Below are 23,177 nucleotides of genomic sequence, written 5' to 3'. Positions count from 1 at the left end.
AAACAGATTGGTTTTAGATCAGAGATCTAGGACTTGTGCTCTGGCTGATGGACTGACTCAAGTTTTCTTCCCAGAGTTATTTGTTAACACTTTTGTTTCTGAGCCTGGGGTAGAGAGGGGCAACTTCTCTACATGGGAGGTTTGCAGAAATTGCTGTTCTCAACAGCTAGTAAGAAGATCACAGAGCTGTATTAAATCATTTCGTTTCTGTGAGCTTGAAGGGAGATGTGACCTTAAATAGAGAGCCAACTACTTGTTCCTGAGGGTTTGCGGCCTTCAAGGATGCTCATGTACAAAAGCTCTTTGCCTAAACGCTCTGGAGACCTCCAGCAGAGGATTCTTCATTGTGCTCACTAATGGTTTGGTATTAAAATTTAACCCAGCTGTTCTGCCACTTTGAATTTTCTGTAATAATTCTAACACTGGTTTTCATGTGTTTTATGGCTCTTAGAGGCAGGGTCTCCTGTTTGAGCTCCTGGACAGAGTACTCAGGGGGCTGGGGTTTCTGTTCACCCCTGTTCATGTTTATTTTTGGTTGTAGATAATCTAAAGCTCAGTGTTCTAAATGTACTTTGGCTAACCTCTTAGTGGGAAAAGCAAAGGAAGGCTATTTAAAAGTCCTTTAGGTTTGTGTGCTGGAATCAGCCTAAGAGTTGAATTTATTTTTGATGTTTTTTATCAAAGCATCCATAAAATGTTTGGTTTTAAGAAAATGTGATATCATTTCATTGGTTAATTCGTTTTCTTTAAGAACCCCCACCCCCCACCCCAATCATTATTAAAACACACACATACACGCTTTCTAAGTCACTTAACCTTCTAGGTCGCGGGGGGTTCTGGAGTCTATCCTAGCGGTCATTGGGCGGAAGGCAGGAAACACCCTGGACAGGTCACCAGGCCATCGCAGGGCAGGCACACAGACATATACACTCACATACACATTCACCCCTAGGGGCAATTTTAGCATATCCAATTGGCCTGACCGCATGTCTTTAAACTGGGAGGAAACCAGAGCCATTATTAATATTATTTTTTTTTTCTTTACCTTAAAAAGTAAAACCTTTTAACTAATAATGCTTTAGCAAAGGGGTTTAAAAGTCACCGTCTCTACTCTGTCTGTCTCTATCTCTCTCTATATTTCAGTCTCTCTCTCTCCTCTCTGTCTCTCTCACCTTTCTTTCATTTCTTATGTTTTTATTATCTTATTGTTCTCTACCGCCGCCCTCTTTCTCCTTCCTGTGTGGTTAGCGAGAATTCAAACTGTCACTCTCTCTCCATCTATCTCTTTCTCTCTTTTAAATACTGATTGCATATATTTTAGTAGTTTGTAAAAATAAAGTGGTTTCATAGTGTGTCAGTAGTGATGGGTGGATCATGAGTGAATGTTTAAGATGAAATCTTGATGTTTCACTCATGCAGCAGTTCCACTGTAAGAACGACTCTGATTTCCTCACTTGACATTTTGATTCTGGCAGCCCAGGCAGAATAATAACCACGTCACAGTGTCAGCTGCACCTGCACATCAACAAATCCATAGTACAACAGATTCAGTGCTGAATTGGCTCATTGTATCGATTCATCAGAGAGCTCACTAAAGGCGTATCCTTATTGTCACTTTGCTTAACCTGCAATTGCATGCTCGCTCTGTCTCTATCTCTCTCGCTCTCACACTCTCACTCTTTCTCTCTTACACACACACACATGCACATGACCACACAGCGAGGTGGATGCACTCATGAAGCGACGTAGCTCTACATCCTGTCTGTGAAGATGGACTTTGACTATCAGAAGATTAAAGGTCAGCTATTTGTTGTTCTTAAAAATACCCACATAACAACCATAACATGCAGTACTCATTCTGTTTCTGTAGGGCTGAGTAAGACTGAGCAATAGTGTTCATTTTTCTGTTCTGTGTTGTTGTAGTCCTAGATGTATATTACTTCATAAACAGTGTACATGTTGGCTCCTGCCCATACACAGTTGAAGCAGTTTATAGGACAGCATTTTAATTAATAACAGTAGCATTGTTACCGATCTATAACTGCTGTATCGTGTATGCTATGTTGTATCACGTGCAGTACTGTATCTGTATCGTTTTGGCTTAACATTAGCATTATTTAAGTATAATATATTAACAGCAGCAGTGTTACATATAGTGTATGTAGTTAAATAACTACGTTAACTATATTTTACTGTATATGGATGTTATGTGATTGACTCAATCTTATCTAGGTTTCTAGAATGCTCTGTTGCTGCTGTGGTTAAAGAAAGACTTAGCATTTCCGCTTGGCAGGCCATTTTGGTCTGGCCTCTAAAGTGTGACTTCTTTATGTCAATCCAAAAATAGACTTGAAATAGAGTAAACGTTGATAACTTTCCGAAGAGCAGCTTCAGTGTTCAGTTCTGCTGTGGTACCATATTTAAAATATGGTAGACATATAAGTGTAACTCATTATGGGATTCATCATCATCACTGTCTTATCAAAATATTGTAACTCTTTTTTTTTTAAACCAGATGCTTGTGTGAGAATTTCATGACAAATGGACCAACAGCCAATGGAAAATGTTTTAAAATGACAAAAGCTTCCTATATTAACTCACATCAAGTCACCTGTTGAGACCGTTTCTTTAGTAACGCTTCATTTGAAGATGACCTATACAGGAATTTCATAACACATGCATAAACATTGAACAGTGTACTTATAAAACAATACTTGAGTATTTCTAAACAGCTTATGTCAGAAGTTGCAAGATGACATGAGATGTTTTACGAGGTAAATGACTTTGTATTGATATACAGGGCCTTAAACTAAAGTCTTGTCCAACTAAATTTGCTCAGTTTGTAACAAAGCATCATTATCAAGTCATGTAGCTTATAAAGCAGAGGAAATGATGCTTCATAACGGTGTTACAAATGAAAGAAATGTCCATCGCTTTAGTTTAAGGCTCCTTGAGTCAATACAATGTTGTTTAGCTCATAAAACATCTTGGGAATTTCATCTTGAGATTAATGGCATAAGCTTTATAATATGTTATTCAGTGCTTATGCATGTGTTATGAAGTCCTCTTGTAGGTAGCCTGCAAATGAAGTGTTACTGTTTCTTCCTTCTTCCTGAATATGATGATGTATATCGTCACTGTCTGAACAAAACCTCCGAAAAAGTAACAAGATGGTCATTTTGGACTATGTTGTTGGTCTGTTCATCAAGAAATTTTGCCACATTGTACATGACAGATGGCATTTTCAAATGATGTAAAAAAGAAAACAAAAAAGACAAAAAATGGAAAATGGAAAAGTTTTTTTTTTTTCCAACAGTGACGATATGTTTTTAAGCAAATTTGAACAGAACTCTTTTGTTTCCGTGTACAGATGCTGAATTTCTTCAGAGGGAAGAGCGACTCAGCTCACAGCCAATTCAATACCCAAGACCCATGCCTCGTCTGTCTATCACCCCAGAGACCCAACCCACCAGCCGGAAGCCTCCAGTCAAACCCAGACGAAGCATAAAATGCCGTCCTACTGTACAGCAAAGAGATGGACAGTCAAACAGCCAGGCTTGTCAGAAAGAGATTGAGGTAACTTCCAGTCATAGATTAATATTTTAAGTGAAAATATACAACGCTTAAAATCTGTTCATGTTAGAACAGTTAATCAAAAAATTAAACAACGTTTCCCATACCCCTAAGACATGCTTGGTGTCCCCAGTTAAATGTCATGCTTTTGATTTTCTACATTCTCAACAGGGAACATATGTCTGCAAATCTCACAGTAATACACAATTTATTTATCATATTGGACAAAATTAAAATGCAAAATGTGGCATGTGCAAAATTGTTTGCCACATTTTATGTTATTTTATGTTTGTGTTATTATCCAATATGTTAAACTCAATGATAATAGTAACTGTGCACCAACAGAAAGAATGGCATATTTAAATTTGTTGACTGTAGAGGATGTGTTAACTCTGTTTCACTTCAAAAATCAACAAAGCATTTGATTGACCAGGGGTGCCAAAACATCTGCATAAGACTGTAGCTAGCAAGCAATATACTCTCATAACCACCAGGTTAAATCACATATTTGCTTCAAACCACACTGCACTGTCTGAAATAGTTTCTTATACAGTATGACATAATGTTGTCTGAAAATTGATAACGTCCACATTTAGACACTGTGTATGATGTATGGTGTTTGGTCAGTGACAGACATAACAAGTCATTAGCATCTATAATGTCATTTGTTTGGTTGTTCTATCAATGGAACGTTGTTCAAAACCTTTAAAGGCTGCTGTTATGCAAACCTGAGATAAGCAACCTTGCTTTTGCTACTCGAAAAGACATCAACATGATGACTCACGGTTATTTTTCATCGAAAATGTATTTACTATTTATCAGGCTCATGGTTAGAAACCACTGAGCTGAGAAAATCACAGAACAACATACAACTAGAGAAATAACTGCTGAACTGATCTGCAAGATTTAGACTTAGATGTGAAAATGTGGAATTAAAGTGACTGGCGCTTTGTGCAGGATTGAGTAGTTGGTCTCTGAATATGGTTGCACTGTGGCCGGAGTTTCCCAGCATTCTTTGCAGATTTGTTTTTGTTAATTAGCTTTTATTTTTTCACATACAGTTCATTTCACAGGTTTTTGTTTGCTTTAACACATAATTCTTACAAATTATATGTTTTGTTACACCAGCTATGATGGAGTTTTGTGTTTCAGTCCCATAATAATAATTAACAATTAACAGATATTTGGTTCCTGACAGTGACCATCTTTGTAGTCCTAATTACTGGTATATATCTCCTGTAATGTGATGCTCAGTTTGTGGGGAAAACGTTATTACAATTTTAGTAATCAGCTGTAGTTTAGAAATAAAGTTACATATATATGTCAGACATTGTGAGTACTTTAAATAAAAAGTTAATAAAGGAAGAAATTGCTGCCAGTAAACTACTGTAATATTGCACTTTATTTAACTTTTTTTAGTGCAGCAGTCAGTATCAAGGGTGATGTGGGTGTGTAACTTGTAAGCAGAGGATAAAGACCTTTTTTCAGATATCTCTCATCTTATATTGTGATTAGATTGCATAGACAGCAATAATCAAACCTTTTAATACATGTATTAGAACACATTTTGGCTTATCAGCTATAGCTAGCTATGAATTGTGCAATTATTTACAATGGCTTTGGCCTTGTTTTTGTGCACTTTGGTATATTTCATTTGTCAAAGGCAACTTGGTGTAAAAATCTCAGATACTAATGGAATTAAAATGCGGTTAGAAGCTATATTAGATAAATTATTGAAAAAAATCAAAATTTCTGTATAATTGAATTGTGGTTTGTTTTTTGATGTGAAGTGGTTCACTGTAGAGAAGCTTACTGAAGCTTTTTTTTTATAGTTGTGGTGAACCAGGGGTTGTGATGTCTACAACACAAATATAGCCATTTTATTTACCACCCAAAACCACCAGTGAAGAAATACGTGTCTTCTGAGTTTTTATAAGTAATTTTGAAAATGGCAAAATAGTGGTAAATCTGGAAAAATATGTTTTCTTTGGGGACTATTTTGGCTTACAACACCCTGCATGTACTATTCTACCATGAGTGGATTTTAAAAATACTTTTTAGGCCAAAATCTTATCTAAAAACAAAAACCAAAAATGTCTCAGGCTTTAGGCAGCTATTTAACATAACACCATTTAATGTAACACCATTGTGTGAGGAAGACTTTAGAAGCATTAAACTCTTCAGGTAGGCCCCCGTCAAATCAGTCAGTTAATAAACAAGCAAGCTTAAGTGGGTGCATTAGAGGAGGTAATCAGCGTGCAGGACCAACCACCCCATGACATGAATAAGCCAAGGAAACCACTGTATATTGAAGTTCTGTTGTCAGTATCTCTCTTTCTCTCTCTCTCTTAGGTGAAGCGGATAGCTCCCTCTCAGGTGCTGGGTCCCGTGGGGCCCCTGGAGGCTCAGACTCCATCTCTTCGGGCTCACATCCTGTTGTGGTTTCAGAGATCGCAGCTACCTCGCCTGCAAACACCCGGACGCCCGCTGCCATGCTGGCTCCATGGCTTCGCCACGCGCAGGTTCTCTCTCTCTCTCTCCCTCTCTCTCCCTCTCTCTCTTTCTCTCTCTTAAACACACATCTCCCAAAGCGTAAATGCTGCCACCCTTACAGGTGCACAACCACATTTGCACAGCAGCTTGATGTCATTCAGTGGAAGACGTCCTATTTTTGACTGCTGCACATAACGTTATTTTTACTCTCCGTTTCTCTCTCAGGGAGGCAGAGCAGCTACTGCAGGATAAGCAGCAGGGCTGTTTCCTGTTGAGGCTCAGTGAGTCAAAGATTGGCTTTGTGCTCTCCTACAGGTAGGCACCCACACAAACACACATGCGCTCTGTAGTCGCACACACACATATTTACACTAGAATACTGTACATTTACAGGGGTGCAGACAGGTGTCGACACTTCATCATCGAGCAACAAGTTGAAGTATCTGGACTGAACGGTCAGTATATGATTGCTGGAGAGAACAGCAGGCACAGCAGTCTGGAAGAGCTGATAAACTACTACACATACAATCCAGTAGGGCCCTTCAATGAAATGCTCACTGTGCCCTGTGCGCAGGTATGGTCCACACACACAATCTCTGCCTTTCATTTGTATCTTTTAAATAAATTAGTCTTCATCTTATGTCTGTGGATTATATCTTTAATGCGTTTTTTACCAATATACATTTTATCTTAATAATGGATTAGTTGGAGGCCCAGTGGTAAGAGAAGTATGCAGCAACTGGAAGGCCATGGGTACAAACCTCAGGGCTGACTGGGTATTCGTGGTTGTGCCATTTAGCAATATATTGATATGGCGTTGATGTGTTTTTACCAATACATATTTTTAAATCTTATTATGTTAATAATGGTCCAGCTGGTAGCCCAGCAGTAAGAGCACCATCATTTGAACAGAAAGTTCAAATCCCAGAATTGACTGGATGTTCCTAGATGTGGCTTTGGCACCTAATACCCCCCACATTTTTTAAATATATCAACTTTTGTTTAAACTCTGAGTACACTGAGTGTGACCCATAAATACAATGAGCAGTAGAACAAAGAAAAAGGGATTAAGAAGAGCAATATGTAGAGAAATAAGAATAAGAACATCAAATCAATAAAAAAGACAAAATAAAATTTAAGCAAGTAAATTAGTGAAACAAAATCAAAAATGACATTTGATTAGAGTGATTTGAGTAAACTTTAAATCAGTATAACCAGCAAAGTAAAATCAAAATAAATGAAAATAAGAATGAGTAAATAATAAAATCCAATAAAGTCCAATAAATAAAATATCAAATTTCATTCCAAAATGCATAAATACCTCTTCCATTAATTTCCTTTTTATTTATGATTTATTGATATCATGATTTGGGCATGGGACTTGATGCTTTATGATTAATATCACCTTTATTAGTAAAATAATAATATGTCAGCTCTTATTCTTTTCAAAGCTGTTCTTTTATCACTTGTTTTGTAAGGATATATGAAAACACTCTATAAATAAAATGTATTATTATTATTGCTACAAATGGATTTACAGAATTTTGGAATGAAACTTTGCATTTATAGTTCTGTATTCGTATGTTTTAAGGGTAATAGATAGCAGAACTTCATAAACCTGGACAGTTTAAACAACTGAACATCAACATTTTAAGTGATATTCATCTTTGTACAAGAAGCAGACGTCATTTTGTAAAATCATATATCATATACTCAGGTATTTGTAAAAAAACTCACTTGGCTTTATGATCTTCCCTCTTCCAGCCCAGCAGCAGCAGCGATGAGATAGCAAAGCTGAGAGTGAGACATGAAGAAGAAAGAGAGGATGAAAGAGGACAGACAACAGAAGACACTGCACAGTCCATCCCAGAGTACTCTGCTACAGACTCTACAAGGCAAGTCGCCGTGGCTGCCTCTGATTCGGCACAGTATGCTGTGGTGAGGAAGACCCTGAAGAAGACTCAGTCTCTCCCAGAGAGCAAGAATGTACCGGATACAGTGCACTCTGGCCCAGAGGTAAACAAATACAGATAATGTAGCTAAAAATAGGCTACACTTCATATCCACGACCAAATTATCGTATTCAGTTGTATGTAAAAGTTTGAACACCCCTAGTTGAGCTATATATTTTATTGTTTTGATATAAATGAAAATAAGTTAACACTTAAATATGGAAAATCTTAATGCAAAACAATAAAATGTAAAATATAAAATGTGCCATAACTTTCGCACATTTTGTTTTTCTTGTAAATTCAGCAAATAAACAGTAACTGTTCATTAAAATGTGCAGAAGTGTGATCTCTGTAGAAGATGCGTAACCTACTTTCACCTAGAAAATCAACAAAATATGTAAATTGACCAGGGGTGTACAAATTTTTGCATGTGACTGTTTCATTTCGCTGTCACGCAAAATCTTTCATTTCCATTTTTTGCTAATTTTTACTTCTTACCGTAACTGGAAAGCTCCAGGTACCCTTCATATCGTAGCAAAATTTAAAGTTGAACGTCCAATAGAAATAAACCAAAATTACTTAGAAAAAAAGTCTTGTAACATTAACTTACATTAAAAGTTAAAAATGTTTTTGCCTTCTCTTGCAAATGTACTATTTTGGAGATACAAGATTTTGTTCTGACAGTGAAAAAAAGTTTATAATATTATAAGAGGTCATATACATGCAGTTATCAGCATGTCACCTGTGCTGCAACACAGGCCCAAAGCATAGAGATCAGTGATATTTTTAAATTTAAAAAATATTTTTCAAGAAGTGAATTCATAAACAACCACAACACAAATATATTTCCATCTACTTTAACTTTTCATTCTAACAGTTTTTAATTCTTTACAAGTTTTAATTTAGCACACTTTTTTCAGTACATCAAGCTGGCAAATTGGGTTGATATAATAATAGTTGTAATTAAATCTGCAGGAGACTCACTAGGAGCAAAGCAAATGAAGAATCAGTTGCACAATATTGCTATAGATATTTAATAAACCCCTTCTATGTTAATAAACGTATCACTGTCCATTGTGTTGAGAAAATGCATATCTCATGTCTTTATGGCTTTTGGTCTTTGTTCCAAACTGTTGACCAGTACACTTTTTTTCTGTCTATTCAGCCTACAGAAGTTTAGCTTGGCCCTTTTCACACTGACCTTATTAAACACTATAAACCTTATAGTGTTTAAGCCTGGACTGCTTTTTGAATGAGGCACAGTACAGGGCAGCCAATCAGAACAGAACTTATTTATATATATTAGTTTTAAAGGCACAGTAACAAAATGATGATAAAGTAATAAAGAGACATTGGAAATGGTTGTAATGAATTCTGACTGTTTTTGGCTAATACAATCACATAAGGATGAAAAAATGTAAGAAAAGTGTAGGTTAATTCATCTTTACATTTTTTCTTGGACACAGAAATGTAAGCAATTTTGCAGCTCCTGAGTAGCACAACAGCCTATTTGTCAAGTTTGAATCCTGATGCTGCCTGAGCCCTTCATGTTTAGTAGTCTAAGAGGAGGAAGCCCATAAGGAGGAAGCAACCACATTTCCTTAAATAAGTTTAACTATTTTGGTGTAACTGAAACTAAACTGAACTGATAAAAAAGATATGCAGAATGTTGACAAAGTTTCAAGTTGACCTGACTTCTCACTATCTGCAGAATGGCATACAAGAGCTTGTTGTAAGCAGTGCAGGAGACCTGGCCCATCCTATAGATGCCCCCTATGCTCGGGTCAACAAACCGCCCCGGGCCGTACAAAACCCTTCCTTCAGCGATACCGACCCTGACCCCAGCTTACTGGGGGCAGCAGCATCCACTGGTTCCCATTCTTCGCCCAGTGCTGCAGCCATAGCAGAACAGAAGTACTGGGAACTAGAGCCCCTGCACACTTATGAGGAGACCCTGCACACACGCAGACGCGACGAGGAGATAGATTTTTACGCCATGGGGAGGCGCAGAGAATTAAATAGTGATGCAGGTAAGATGGGGAAGGTTTTCAAAAAGAATTCTATTTTTTTTGATTTCTTAAAATCTCTACGTGGTTCAATTGTCAACATGTGAACAACGTGATTCAGAGTGCTTTGATGTGAAAGGCACAGTTCTAGAGAAACCTACAGATTTTCTTTACAGTGGTGTGATAGGAACCACACATTGCAATATCTACAGCGCAAATGTATCCACTTTATGTACTGTCCAAAACTACCAATAAAGCTACCAATAAACATGTATCTTTTGAGTTACATCTTTGCCATTTAATATGGAAAACTTTTAGAGACTCTGCAGAAATCCCCTTTAGAAATACTTACCAAAAAGGTTGTTTGTGATAGGAGATCCTATTCCCTAAAGAAGGTTTCGGAGGATGGATCTTTAAATAACCTCTTTCGAAAATGAGATTAACCTTTTTAAAGAAAACTTTTTAAAGAAACCTCACATAATAAAAAGGTTCTATACCCATTAAAGGTTTCTAGAACTGTACATCCAAGTCAAGAACCACATAGGCACCTTTATTTTTAAAAGTGTTACATTTTTAGGCAAGCAAGTTAATCAAGATTAGAAAGCCAAAATGTTTGCTATAAGCTTAATCAGCATATAAGCAATATCAGCAGCCCAAACATGAAAGTTATATGGTGCAATCTCTTTACTCTTACTATTCTGTGTTTTTGGTAGCTGCTTTGAACTTACCGCTGCTTTCTGTCTACTCATGTGTGGGATCTGTCTAGGAGATCTCCCTCATAATCACCTTTACTCAGAGGTCAATATTAAAGGGACCAGAGATGACGGTACGCCAGCTCTTCCACCAACCAGGGCAGCCTCCATGGTTAACTTCACTGCTTCATCTTCAAGGCCCAACCCAAGCTTGCCCTCAAGACCACCCCCTAAACATGCAACCTTTCGAACTGAAAGCAGCGTACAGGTATGACTCCATACAGTCATACAGTGTTATGGTGCTAAAGTTATACACCGATCAGGCATAACATTATGACCATCCTTGTTTCTACACTCATTGTCCATTTTATCAGCTCCACTGCTGGAGTCCACTCCCTGTCCACTCTATTAGACACTCCTACCTTGTCAGTCCACCTTGTAGATGTAAAGTCAAAGGCGATAGCTCATCTGTTGCTGCACAGTTTGTGTTGGTCATCCTCTAGTCCTTCATCAGTGGTCACAGGATGCTGCCCACAGGATGCTGTTGGCTGGATATTTTTGGTTAATGGACTATTCTCAGTCCAAGAGTAACACTGAGGTGTTTAAAAACTCCAGCAGCACTGCTGTGTCTGATCCACTCAGACCAGCGCAACACACACTAACACACCACCACCACGTCAGTGTTACTGCAGGGCTGAGAATGATCCACCGCCCAAATAGTACCTGCTCTGTGAGGGTCCATGGTGTCCTGGCCACTGAAGAACAGGGTAAAAGGGGGCTAATAAAGTATGCAGAGAAACAGATGGACTACAGTCTGTAACTGTAGAACTACAAAGTGCCTATATAGTAAGTGGAGCTGATAAAATGGACAATAAGTATAGAAACAAGGAGGTGGTCATAATGTTATGCCTGATCGGTCTATGTCCAAATTACTGGATTCACCTGACACCTAATCCTAAAGAACTACAGAGGAAAACTAAACTCACAGTGTCATTTAGACCAAGATTAGATTTCATCTGTGTCTAGAAAAACTCTCAAGAATGACTACATTAAACATTTTCTATTTCTTTCTCAGAGTTTTGGTGGTTCACCAGGCATGACTCCACACCCACTCTTCAGCCCTAACCACTCAGATCATCTGCAGCCTGAAAACTCTGGCTTCTCCATATATGAGCAGATACCAGAGAGACCCGCCAACTCGAGACCTCCTCTGCCACCTCCTAACCCCAAACGTTAAGCCAAGATCAAATCCCATAACCCCTAAGTGCAACCCACCTAGGACTGCTCTTAACCCAGCGCTTAATGGCCACCCCAGTCATCGTTCTAGTCCATTTCCAAATGAACCAGTTAGAGACCTTTATTTTTGAGTGTAACTGCAAACCTAATTGGTTTTCTCAGGTTTTTTTAGTGAGCTTATTTACAGTGGTGAACCTATAGTTCAGGCAACAAATGTCAACATTTTTCAAAATTGAGAAAAAAAAACACCTCTATGATAATGCTTATTTTGATAGTACTATGGGATTTCTAGTACTATATTAGTGTTAAGCGAACAGTCAAACACATGAACATTTTTGGCTGTTCTTAATGCAACACAGAAACTTTGAAGCTTGCAAAAGGCATTCTGTATGTTTTATTTGAAGCTTGTAACAGACATGAACATATATTTGCCTTATATGTAGCAGTTGTCCAGTGACCCTTAGTAAAGAGCCATACCATATAACCACTACCACTGTTTTTCATTTCTAACAACTGACTAAAATCTGGTTAGTCTGCACCTCCTATTTCACAGCCAGTTCTTCCTTTCACAAAGTTTTCCCTCTCATGTGATTAGTTAATTCCAGTCCTGTCATTTGATAGTTGTATTTGTAGTTAATTTTAAGGCCAGAGTACACCGACTGGAAAAACACAAACATTTTCATGTCTGCAGTTGTCCTCAAAATGCTCCGAAAAACTGACATAAATGTAAAATAAAACAAAATTAACTGAATGAGGAGAGAAAATTCTAGAGCCTTAAACAGTCAAACACAGGGACGGTTCAATGCTTGTGTTTGTTTGTGTTTGTGCAATCATCATACTCTGGCCTCAGTGTGTAAGGCCTTCTGTTCGGCTTCTGAAGGCCTACCAAATTGGGAGAGCTCACCTGGATAAATCTACCTAGATACTACAGTAGAAAAAATTTGTTAGTAAAATACTCTGCTCAGCATTTTCAACTAAACTCAACTAAATTAACAGTACTTCAGTACTTAAAGAGATGAAATCCATCAAGCATTATGATTCTATGCAATAAAATCCATGCACATTTCTAAAAATGATTAGGCCTTCTTTTAAGTTATATTATAAGGCTCCGATTACCACCTGCTTATTTAGCACTGTCTTTGAAAAAGAACTGTACACAACAAGTGTTCAATCTGCGCTCCTGTTTTGTTGAAATGAAAAGCTGCAGCAGACACCCCAGTATATAAATAGAATGGCTTGTATTTACTATTCTATTTTTATCTGGACTTGACCCTTCATTAAAAAAAAAAGTATAAAAAAATTGCATGTTACATGAATTCCAAATCTTTGCCTGTATACAATGAATCTAATGAACATGCATTTATTAGTCTTTTTCTTTGCATTGTTCCACTAGTTCAGGCTGAGCAGCACAAAAGCCTCAACTGAAAGAGAAGTTACCAGGGAGCTGCAGGTAACAATAGTAACTGTATCAGAGCCATTATCAATTGTATCTTAACATCTTTAAATAGACAGACCGGGGTCATCACTGAATGGTCATAAGACTGTGGAACTCAACTCCTAAAGCTCCAGAGACCAAACTCTGCTGTCTGCACCAACCACTAAATGACTGCTCTCCTCTAGAGTGAAGTAAAGGCATTACTTGGATGCCATTCCCCTTTAATACATCAATAAACAGGAGCATGCCTGTGATCACATCTGAAAAGACAAAAAGAGCCAGAGTATTTGTGTAAAACCCACTTGTTTATTTTCACTGGTAATCTCAAACCAGCAAATGAAGAGGAAGCAATGTTCTCCAGATACAATCTGCCTTTGAACAATTAATTACAACAGCAAAAAAAAAAAGGAACATAGGCAAACTGTTGACGGCAGTCTCAAATGGCCGCTGTGGTCAGTCCTGAAGGTTGCAAATGCTACTGTCAATACTCCTGTCACACAATACACCAGTCCACCATTTCCACACTCAAAAACAAAAAACAAAACAAAAAAACCAGACATGCCCAAAACTTGCATGACTGATTGCTTTACCCCCAATATGGGTAATATTATTGAAAATCTCTCTTCCAAAAATCACCATTTCAAGTTCCTCAGCCCATAACCTTTTTTATAGCTCAAACCCACATGTAATTACCCCATTTCACTATTAGTTCTTCTTGCTCTTGGGTGAATCATATTTCCTCTTGCTGGAGTACCAGAGAAGCAGAGGGATACCGATGGACGGCAGGGTCATCACACCAAATGCAGCCCAGTCCAGCTACGGAGACAGACAAAAATCTGAGTGATCTTTCTTATTCTGAATTCACAATTAATTTATTGCAATAAGTCAAGCACCATAATCCAATAACTGTAAAGCTAGCATGAAAAAGATCATCAGGGTTGGGTGTCCATTTTTATTTAATTCCATCAGCTCAGCTGCAGAGGTCCTGACCATGTGGACCAGGGGTCACCAATCTTATCTGCAATAGCCAATGAGGTTGTAGTCCTCATTCCAATTAAGCAGCAGCACATCTGATCCCACTTGTTAATTAGTTGGTCTCAGCCTTGAAACAGTTGCTTAATTATCTTATGTGGTTGGAATGAAAGACAGGTGACCTCTAACGAACATAATCTTGAGACACGAAAGAGATTTGAAAGTCACTCACATAATGGGGTGAGAAGCGTCTGTCAAACTCCCTCTGAGCCAGAATACCTCCCTGACCAGGAGCGCTGGTGTAGCCAACCTGGAAAAACAAGAAAGTGGAACATTCATCTAAACCACTGAATGTTTACACAACTCAATACTGTAACTTAACAACTACTATTAGACACACTTTCTTAGATGATGCAAAACACTTTGATAATGCAATGATAATTAACAGCAATCTTTGCTTCAAAATAACCAATATTACCACATGCTTAATTTAAAATGCACAAATATCTACATTTGCTTTTTGGAGATGGTACTCACCACAACCTGCCCTCCCTCTTGGGCCAAGTAGCTGACAGTGGCTGAAGTGAAGTTGAAGTAGCCGGCCTTCAGAGGACGTAGCACCACAGTATGAGAGACATTACTGGCACTAATGGGAGAAGAGTTAGGGAACATGACCAATAACTGATGGACTAAATACAGATCCAATCCCACAGAGAAGGTACTAACCACCTTCAAAGGCCAGTGATAAGTTTGAGATAACATTCCAAAAACAGCAAAATTCAATTATCTCATCAGCTGACTTTAAAATCAAGTCAGAGAACAACTGTGGTATTGATTTTCAATCAAAAAGCTGATGTGCTTTAAAAAAAATGCATGTTTTAAATGAAAAATTAAAAACTTCAATGCATTACACAGTCAGAAGTACAAAAAAATAAAACATTAGGAACTACATGTATTAATTAGAATTTCTCCACTTGAATCTACTAATATATTTGAGCCGCTTAGAGATCAAGCAGCACAGGAGTCAAGTTAGTGAATTAGTGTGTTGCAGTGAACAATCTTTTCTCCATTTGCAGGGTCTCGATAAGAAGGATACGGGGCAATGCGGTCCCATTTTACATTCAGCATTCCAGAGACAATGCCAAAATCCTCTGGAGGGAAGGAGTCATCAGAGAGTTCCACTTCCAGTGCAGCACTAAGGATGGAGGGGCAAAAAGGCAGGAGTGTGTTACATATGGTTCCCATACGTACAATTAGATGGCTATAATTACAGAGCTGGCCACCCTAGCAGGCAACACAGGCACTCCTTATGTGGCCATAATGTGGCTGCTACCAAATCCACACTCAGACAGCATGTATCAGCTCAGCCAAGAAGTATAGTAAGCAGTACCTGGTGCCCACGTTGTAGATGTTGTACTGCAGGGTGAGATCTCTGCCCTCTACAGCATAACGGTTCAGCAGGGATTTGGAAGCTAGCAGTCGGGCCCCTTCCTCTCCTGCCACCAGACCAAGCACTGCAACCAGCGCAAATAAGCACAGAGTCCTCATCTGCAAGAGAAGAAAAAGTGTATTAGCATAAATTTGTACGAAATCCCTTAATGAAACCCTAATTAAAAGAAATTTATTGTGGAATTGATATTATTGGCACAATTTAGTTTTAGTTTTAACAAACTATATCGCACAGAGAAATGAAAATAATCCACTTTTAATGATATGGAAAAGTCTAAACCCAGCCACACAAGGCAAAGTGGGAACTGATGAACAACTTTCAGAATCAGTATGTTACACAGTTCACTAAAGAGTATATTTGAAAAGGAAAGCCACTAATTTCAGCATAATTAAATTGTTAATAATTAATTAAGTCATTCAGAGTGGTTTGGTATGAAATATTTAATTTTAGAGAAACTTAGTATCAACATTTACAAAGGTGGTGTTCGAAAGCAAATGTCAATCTCCAAAAGCTACCCCTCAGAAAAACATTACACAAAATGGTTATGAATATACTGCATGATGCCTGAGACACTGTTACATGACAGTTTAGCCTAAAATGTATTTTTAATGGCAGAGAACATCATGAAGGATTCTGTTAAGCAAGACAGCCCACCAAAAAACTTTCAGATATACCACCATTTTCAAAAATATATAAAAACTGAGAAGTTGCGCGTAGGTTAACGCTGTCATTCTGGATATCAAATAAAATGACTATATTTGTATGGACATCATCATCCCTGGTTCCCATCACCTCTACTGAAAAGAAATCTGAGCCAGTAAGTCTCCATACATGAACCATTTCACCTCAACCCCCTTGTGGTGGCTTTGTTTAAATCTGAACCATTGAATTATACTAAAAAATGACAAATTGATGGAATGCCCTGTTTAAAACAGAACATAAATGTTGTACCAGAGCAATACATAATACATATGTGGCACTACACTCATCTGACTAACGTTTGCTTTCAGCACTCTGCTAGGCTAAATGCTACTGAATTCCTGCATGCCAAACATAAACTTAAAAATAAGGAAAACTATTTACTTTTTAAAAATTCACAATATAAAGATGTAGCCAAGTCAAAAAGAGACACTGCTTACCCGTACGACCCCGTTCATTTCTTAGCTGGATATAGCTAAGCTAACTAGGTTAAGCAAGGAAGGTAGCTAGCTAGCTAACACAGTTAGCATGGCGAGATAACTTACAGAACATACAAACTCAAGTGAACGAACAACCGTAATAAAGTCATTTTAAAAATATCTGGAAAGCTTAATGTACTTAAGGTCTGATTCTAGGTTATGTTCCTTTCCCTGTGGAGAAGTGTAACTAATGTAAAACAGCAGCTCTCTGATGAAACCACGGCTAGTGGTGACAGTGTCAGCGACAGGGACACAATTTTTCCTGAAACGTGTTTATTACATATACAGTGCATAGGTGTGGAACTTCATAAACTAAATCTGCATTAGCAGTATTAACTATCAGTAACGCTACAGGCCTCGTATTTAGATCACCGGGTGTCCAGCCGTTCAACACCAACATCACTGAAGCGCTTACGTGTACTTCACACTGGCTCTGCATGAATGAATCGAGCTAACCTGAAAAAATGTTTGTTTATTCGCGGTACTACAATAAAACAGCACACATCACTGACAAGACCATAACTGCAAGAAATACAGATTGCAATGTAACAATAAAACAGGCACTGATACACATCTCTGTTCATGAAATAAAGGATTTAGTCAGACGGCACAGTTACCTTCTCACTGGTCCTCGCCCGCTGTGTGAGTGAAGGCTGAGCGACGCATGCGCAGTTGAGTTCACTCTTTTGCAGACGTGTCCTCTTTTTCTATGGCACTAATACAGCCTCACATCGCCATCTAGTGCCGCGGAGTGCAGCGCACAATAACACAGTTCACACAGGCTGGCATTAGAGGACGCCGTTCACCACAGGATGTCAACAGATTCCTGATATCAGAAACTGAATTTGAACTTTGAAAGTGTTTTAACAATAAAACTAAAAAATTAAGCAAGTAAGATTTAACTTTCACTAACCCCCCCTACTCCGCCCCACTCAGTTTATTTTAACAATTTTAAACCAAGAAATAGATTAGGCCATTCATGTGCAACCACTTAATTTAGTTTGATAAGGAATGTCACTTGTTTTGGTTTGTCCAGAGTGAAGAAATATTGTAGAGTTATATCTTAGATGAACATGTGATCTTTTTTAATTACATGTAAATGCCACAATTTCACTCATAATCATATAATCATGTATTTATGTTTTGTTCACATAAGTAATTCCATGCGGTCAATAGAGACACTCTTAAAAAGGTGGTTCTTCAGAAGTAAATTTATATGGTTATACAGTTATGTACACTCTTAAAATATGTTTTTTAAGGGTTCTTCAGTAAAGGGTGGTTCTATATAGAAGTAGCCGTATATAGAACCACATACAACATATTTTCCATCAATCTAAAGAACCATTTCACCATGCAAAGAGCCACTTTAAGCATGAAATTGTTCTATATTAGACTTCATGGATAAAATGATTGCCTTTACTAAAGAACCACTGAAAAACATATTTTTAAAAAGTGTACATAACTGTGTAACCATGTAAATGTACCTCTGAATGGAGATATATTCCCTCTTCAGATCTACAGCCATCAAATATTTAAATATTTGACCCAGAGAGATTGAGGGGGGGGAGAGAGAGAGAGAGAGAGAGAGAGAGAGAGAGAGAGAGAGAGAGGGGAGGGAGAGAGAGAGAGGGAGGGAGGGAGAGAGAGAGAGAGAGAGAGAGAGAGAGAGAGAGAGAGAGAGAGAGAGAAAGAGAGAGAGAGAGAGAGGGAGGGAGAGAGAGAGGGAGGGGGGGAGAGAGAGAGGGAGAGAGAAGGAGGGAGAGAGGGAGAGAGAGAGAGAGAGAGAGGGAGGGAGAGAGGGAGGGAGGGAGGGAGGGAGGGAGAGAGTTTTTGCATACTACATTCAAAATAAAAATAATGTCTTTCATTTCATTAAGGTTTATCAGGTTTTGAAACATGTTCAGGGTCTGCTTGTGTTTTTTATATCATTGTTTTGTTTTTGGTGCTAATGATCTACACCTTACCATGAATTGTGTAGGTTATATACTGCGCTAATACAAAATATGAAATAAGAATTTTAGCTTTTAAAACTTTCTCCATTTCAGAAGTGGAGACAAATTAAGGGAGTAAGGGGATTTGTAAGCAGTCCTGAAAGTGTAACAAAAAGGTTTTAGGTGAAATCAACAACAGGGTACTTCTTAAAGGTGACCAGATTTCTGAAATGAAAACTAGGGACATTTCCAGTTCTGCAGTCAATATTTTATTAAAATACCGAATATTATTATCGACGAAACAAAAAGGGGTTACAGTTCCAGTTTTATTTTGACCATGGCAACTGCTGTAGTGTAATAAACTATATTATATTGCACCTATAGACATATTTATATTTATACGTGTATATTTATACTGTAATGTATACAAAGTGATTTCCTGTTGTTTTGTTTGGAAGTGACCAAGTAGGAGAGCTTGTGGCTGTCGCATGCTGCTTCCAAGAACGCTTAAAGTTACTGTTTTTATTTTATCATTCCTCCTCCTCTCCTCTGTGACCAAGAAACCGATTTTGTGACGAATTTGTCACGATACACAAGCGTATGCTACCTAGGGAGACCTCTGCAGAGATTAAAGGGGAACTCCACAGGTTTTTCAAACAAAGAAATTTGCAGAGTCAGAACTGTTCACAGTGGTGGTGACAGGAACCAGACGTCTGAAGAGTTTAATGCCTCTAAAAACTCCCTCACTGAAAGTTATTACATGAAATATAATAACTTCGCTGATGCTGCTGATCGCTGATGCCTGAGACATTGTTTTATGACATTTTTGTATTAAAGTTTTGCCCTAAAACGTCTTGTTAATCCATTTATTTAATTTATTCATTGTGGATGGGTACATGCAGAGCACTGTAAGGCAAAATAGTCCCTAAAGCAAACATATTTTTCAGATTTTCTGCTATTTTAACGTAATAAACATTACATGTTAAAGCTCTGAAGACATGTGTAGGTTTACTGGTGGTTTAAATAACATGGCTATAGTAAAAAATAAAACTACTGTAAAGAAATCTGTAACTTTCTCTCCCACAGACCATTTCATATCAATCCAGAATGACTTTGTTTATATTGTAATGATGGTATTATGCAAAAATTTTGAAAAATCAGTGGAATTCCCCTTAAAAGTGACATCACTGCATGTACTCCCAGAGAGGACAAACATTGCACAATTCAACTAGCTTATACTTTAAATCCTGTGTTTTCTTTGTGTCTATATATTCAAATGTTTTGTCTGGCTCTGAGTAGCAGCTCTGATTGGATGTAGGAGTACGAGGGACGTTGTGATAGGCATAATCCATCAATAGTCAACATCAACTTTGAGGTTTTTCGAATACTGTACACTTGCTCACCAGCCAATGACTGCTGTTGTACTGGTTCCCCATAAGTCTGCATGAATTAGTGGGGGCTTCATCGTAGACAGCACACCAGCAAAACCTCGCTGTTGAGACAACTTTGCCAGACGTCTCAACAACAGTGATATTTGGTTGAAAAGTGAAAGGTGAAAAGACATCTAGAAAAATACATCCCTCAACATCTATTTCAGTAACTTGAATTCAACCTAATTTCAACCATGAATTAATGATTACATATTATATTCATTATATTATCATAACATTCATAATTACTCTCAAAATAAGACAACTGACAAAAGCACCAATAAAACATTTATTTATTTCAGTAAGACAATTTAAGGGCATATATATATATATACACCTGTTACTCTTTACATTGTGTCTAAATTTTATGATGACTAAAAGAAACGATCCAAAGAAGTCTGGTTCCCTTGACTTACATTAAAAGTAAAGTAGTTTTTTTTCCTTCTCCTGTAAAGTTCTCATTTTGAAGATATGAGGTTTTCAGCGATAAAACATCATGATAGACAATGACATTAAGGGCACTAGCTAATTAACCAAAGCTAAGCGGCTAGTCAAATAGGGCCGATTGAATGCAATGTGGAAAATTCTCAGAAAACAGCCAGGATGTGACAGTAAATCAGCAGGAGTTTCCTTTAGTCATTTCAACACCTCTCAAAATGGTACTTGTAGCTACCCACACTCAAATGCTCTTAATGTGACATCTCGTGTTTACAGACCTGCTGCAGCGCTGTTCAGTGTGATAGTGATGACTTTATAAATGACTGCTCATCATTTATAGAGTCATTTATTTGTTAAACCCAAGGAAAAAAACACCACCATTAGACAGTCTGATTTGTTCCTTGCTGAAATGGAACTTGACTATAAAGCCACCCCACTAGGCATCAGAACTCAGAAATATCCTATCTGCTTACAGCTAGTGAGATTATAAAGAGGGGAAAACCAGCACCGTCATATTACACCTTCTCAAGCCACACATGCGCTCACAAGGGAAATATACAGAAAGAAGGGGGCTCCGTTACCAGAGGACAAACTTTTCCACTACGACGTGCAAACGTGCTCCAAAACCACCTAAAAAAGCAGAAAGGGCGGCTTGCTGAGAGTGTGAGAGAGAGAGACTGACTCACTCTCCAGTAAATGGAGGCTGAATAAGCAGCCTCTGTTGACCTTAATGGCTCACACTGCCTGACTGTCGTGCTCCGTTCAAACGGTCCAGCTTCACACCACAAACCAAGCTGAGCCATAGAAATCCAGTTTAACTCACTGTGGCAGTACAATGTGCTCGCTAGGCTAACACTGACAAGCTTATTTGGTGCTAGCATTAGCTGCTAGCTGTTCAGGGAATGTGTTTGGCATGTGTTCTGCTGGGGACTCTTCTTGTAAACAGCGGTATTAAGAGCCACCATTTTTAGGGTGTGTGTGCTTAAGGAGTGGACGTGCTGCAGGCTTTTCCCTCTTTTGGGGAAGGGCTTAGGCCCCAGCAGTGCTGGAGTTAGCAATTAGCCTGAAACCTGGCTTGTTTCAATGATGTGGCTGTGGTAAACATAGCTCCAATGAAGCGTAGAACTTCGAAACAGTTGTGTCCCCTTACTTCATAGTAGCAGAGATTGCATGTGTCAGAGATAAAACAGTTCTGCCTGTATGGGGGAAACTCTGACTATTTTGTACGGCTACTATTCTGTATGCCGACTATTTTGTATGGCGTGGCTGCGGCCAACACAGCTCCAATAAAGCATGAAACTTGTAAAGAGTTGTATCACCTTCACAATAGTTATATCACATGCAACTGTTTTGACCAATCAGTGAAAACTAGTGTAATGGTATCACTCAAAATATGTATTCGCGAAGCAGCAGTAAAATACATTTGATAATTGTTATAGTAATGAACAGTAATGTCACAGGTTATTTGTATAGCATATTTTAATCATATTTATATTTATATTGTAGGGGCTACTGCACACATATAGTCATAAATCACCTGCACAGGCACATGGTCAGTCACACAGGGCATCCTGGCCTTTTAAGAGCTCCATGCTAGAGACTTGAATCTTGCACGCGCATCAGCTAAGAGTTCTGACGTACTAAACACACCTCAATTTTCAACGTTTGTTTTGGGGCTAAACAAATGCTATGACAGGCCGACCAGATTAAGCCCCAAAATGGCTGAATCCAGAAACTTTTGCTACTGCTCTGTCCTCCCCTCCCTTCCTATTGCTCATCGAGGATAGAGAAGAGGATAGGAGCAGGAGGAACGGAGGGAACAAGCAGAAAGTAGAGAAATGTGACAGCTGACTCCTTTCAACATCATTAAAGTGGATGTCAAATACTAATAAATTGAGCCTATCACGTTTGCTTGAAAGCACGCCCCAATACAGCTACATAGAGCGAGCTGATTCACATTGGTGTGATTTTCTACTCTGAATCTTTTTTTTATTTTATTTTACATCAAGTACAAAGTACACAACACAAGGAATGTATAAACACAAGCATAACACATCATTTAAATTATGGGGGGGAGGGCACATTTTGCAGAGTCATTTTTCAAGCAAGCTTTGATTAGTCTGGAAACAGGCCCAGCCAACATGTCCAAGAGGGCCCCATATGGGATTTACCTGGGTTTACTGGGCTTAAGCTGGGCTTGGGCTCAAAGTGGGCAAATATATGGGCTCTGACTGGGCACCACTTGGGCCTCCCATTAAAACTGTAGGGTATCAATTGGGCAAGCCCTGTTGGGTCTCTAGTGGGCTATTTGCATGGGCACTGTTTGGGCACTGCTTGGGCTACTCATGAAATTAGCAGGGTTTTACATGGGCCTGCCTAGGTGGGTTTAGT

The 23,177-nt window shown here is 38.4% G+C and overlaps 2 protein-coding genes across 2 annotated transcripts; one reads left to right on the top strand and one right to left on the bottom strand.

Annotated features, from left to right (window-relative positions):
- Positions 1-1,686: 1,686 nt before the first annotated feature.
- Positions 1,687-13,241, top strand: si:ch73-109i22.2. Its single transcript, XM_036567274.1, has 9 exons — positions 1,687-1,798; positions 3,371-3,576; positions 5,926-6,095; positions 6,292-6,381; positions 6,460-6,640; positions 7,831-8,082; positions 9,730-10,048; positions 10,791-10,984; positions 11,792-13,241. The coding sequence occupies exons 1-9, from the start codon at positions 1,771-1,773 to the stop codon at positions 11,951-11,953; spliced, it is 1,602 nt and encodes a 533-aa protein (XP_036423167.1). The 5' UTR covers positions 1,687-1,770; the 3' UTR covers positions 11,954-13,241.
- Positions 13,242-13,673: 432 nt separating this feature from the next.
- ssr2 (signal sequence receptor, beta) lies at positions 13,674-17,682 on the bottom strand. Its single transcript, XM_036567275.1, has 6 exons — positions 17,605-17,682; positions 15,750-15,907; positions 15,456-15,554; positions 14,897-15,005; positions 14,592-14,669; positions 13,674-14,203 (listed from the first exon to the last, which is right to left on the bottom strand). Exons 2-6 carry the CDS (start codon positions 15,905-15,907, stop codon positions 14,093-14,095), a joined length of 555 nt encoding a protein of 184 aa, XP_036423168.1. The 5' UTR covers positions 17,605-17,682; the 3' UTR covers positions 13,674-14,092.
- Positions 17,683-23,177: the final 5,495 nt, after the last annotated feature.

Source organism: Colossoma macropomum, unplaced genomic scaffold (assembly GCF_904425465.1).
Source record: "Colossoma macropomum unplaced genomic scaffold, Colossoma_macropomum, whole genome shotgun sequence".
Classification (NCBI taxonomy): domain Eukaryota; kingdom Metazoa; phylum Chordata; class Actinopteri; order Characiformes; family Serrasalmidae; genus Colossoma; species Colossoma macropomum.
The sequence above is the reverse complement of the archived record's forward strand: the minus strand, read 5'-3'. Positions and strand labels throughout refer to the sequence as shown.

Excerpts from the sequence above, each read along its gene's own strand:
- si:ch73-109i22.2 (XM_036567274.1), top strand. The coding sequence starts at position 1,771 with ATGGACTTTGACTATCAGAAGATTAAAG. Across the intron at positions 3,577-5,925 it reads CTTGTCAGAAAGAGATTGAG|GTGAAGCGGATAGCTCCCTC; the intron begins GTAACTTCCAGT and ends TCTCTCTCTTAG. Across the intron at positions 6,096-6,291 it reads CATGGCTTCGCCACGCGCAG|GGAGGCAGAGCAGCTACTGC; the intron begins GTTCTCTCTCTC and ends TTTCTCTCTCAG.
- ssr2 (XM_036567275.1), bottom strand. The coding sequence starts at position 15,907 with ATGAGGACTCTGTGCTTATTTGCGCTGGTTGCAGTGCTTGGTCTGGTG. Across the intron at positions 15,555-15,749 it reads ATCTACAACGTGGGCACCAG|TGCTGCACTGGAAGTGGAAC; the intron begins GTACTGCTTACT and ends CTCCATCCTTAG. Across the intron at positions 14,204-14,591 it reads GACGCTTCTCACCCCATTAT|CTGGACTGGGCTGCATTTGG; the intron begins GTGAGTGACTTT and ends CTGTCTCCGTAG.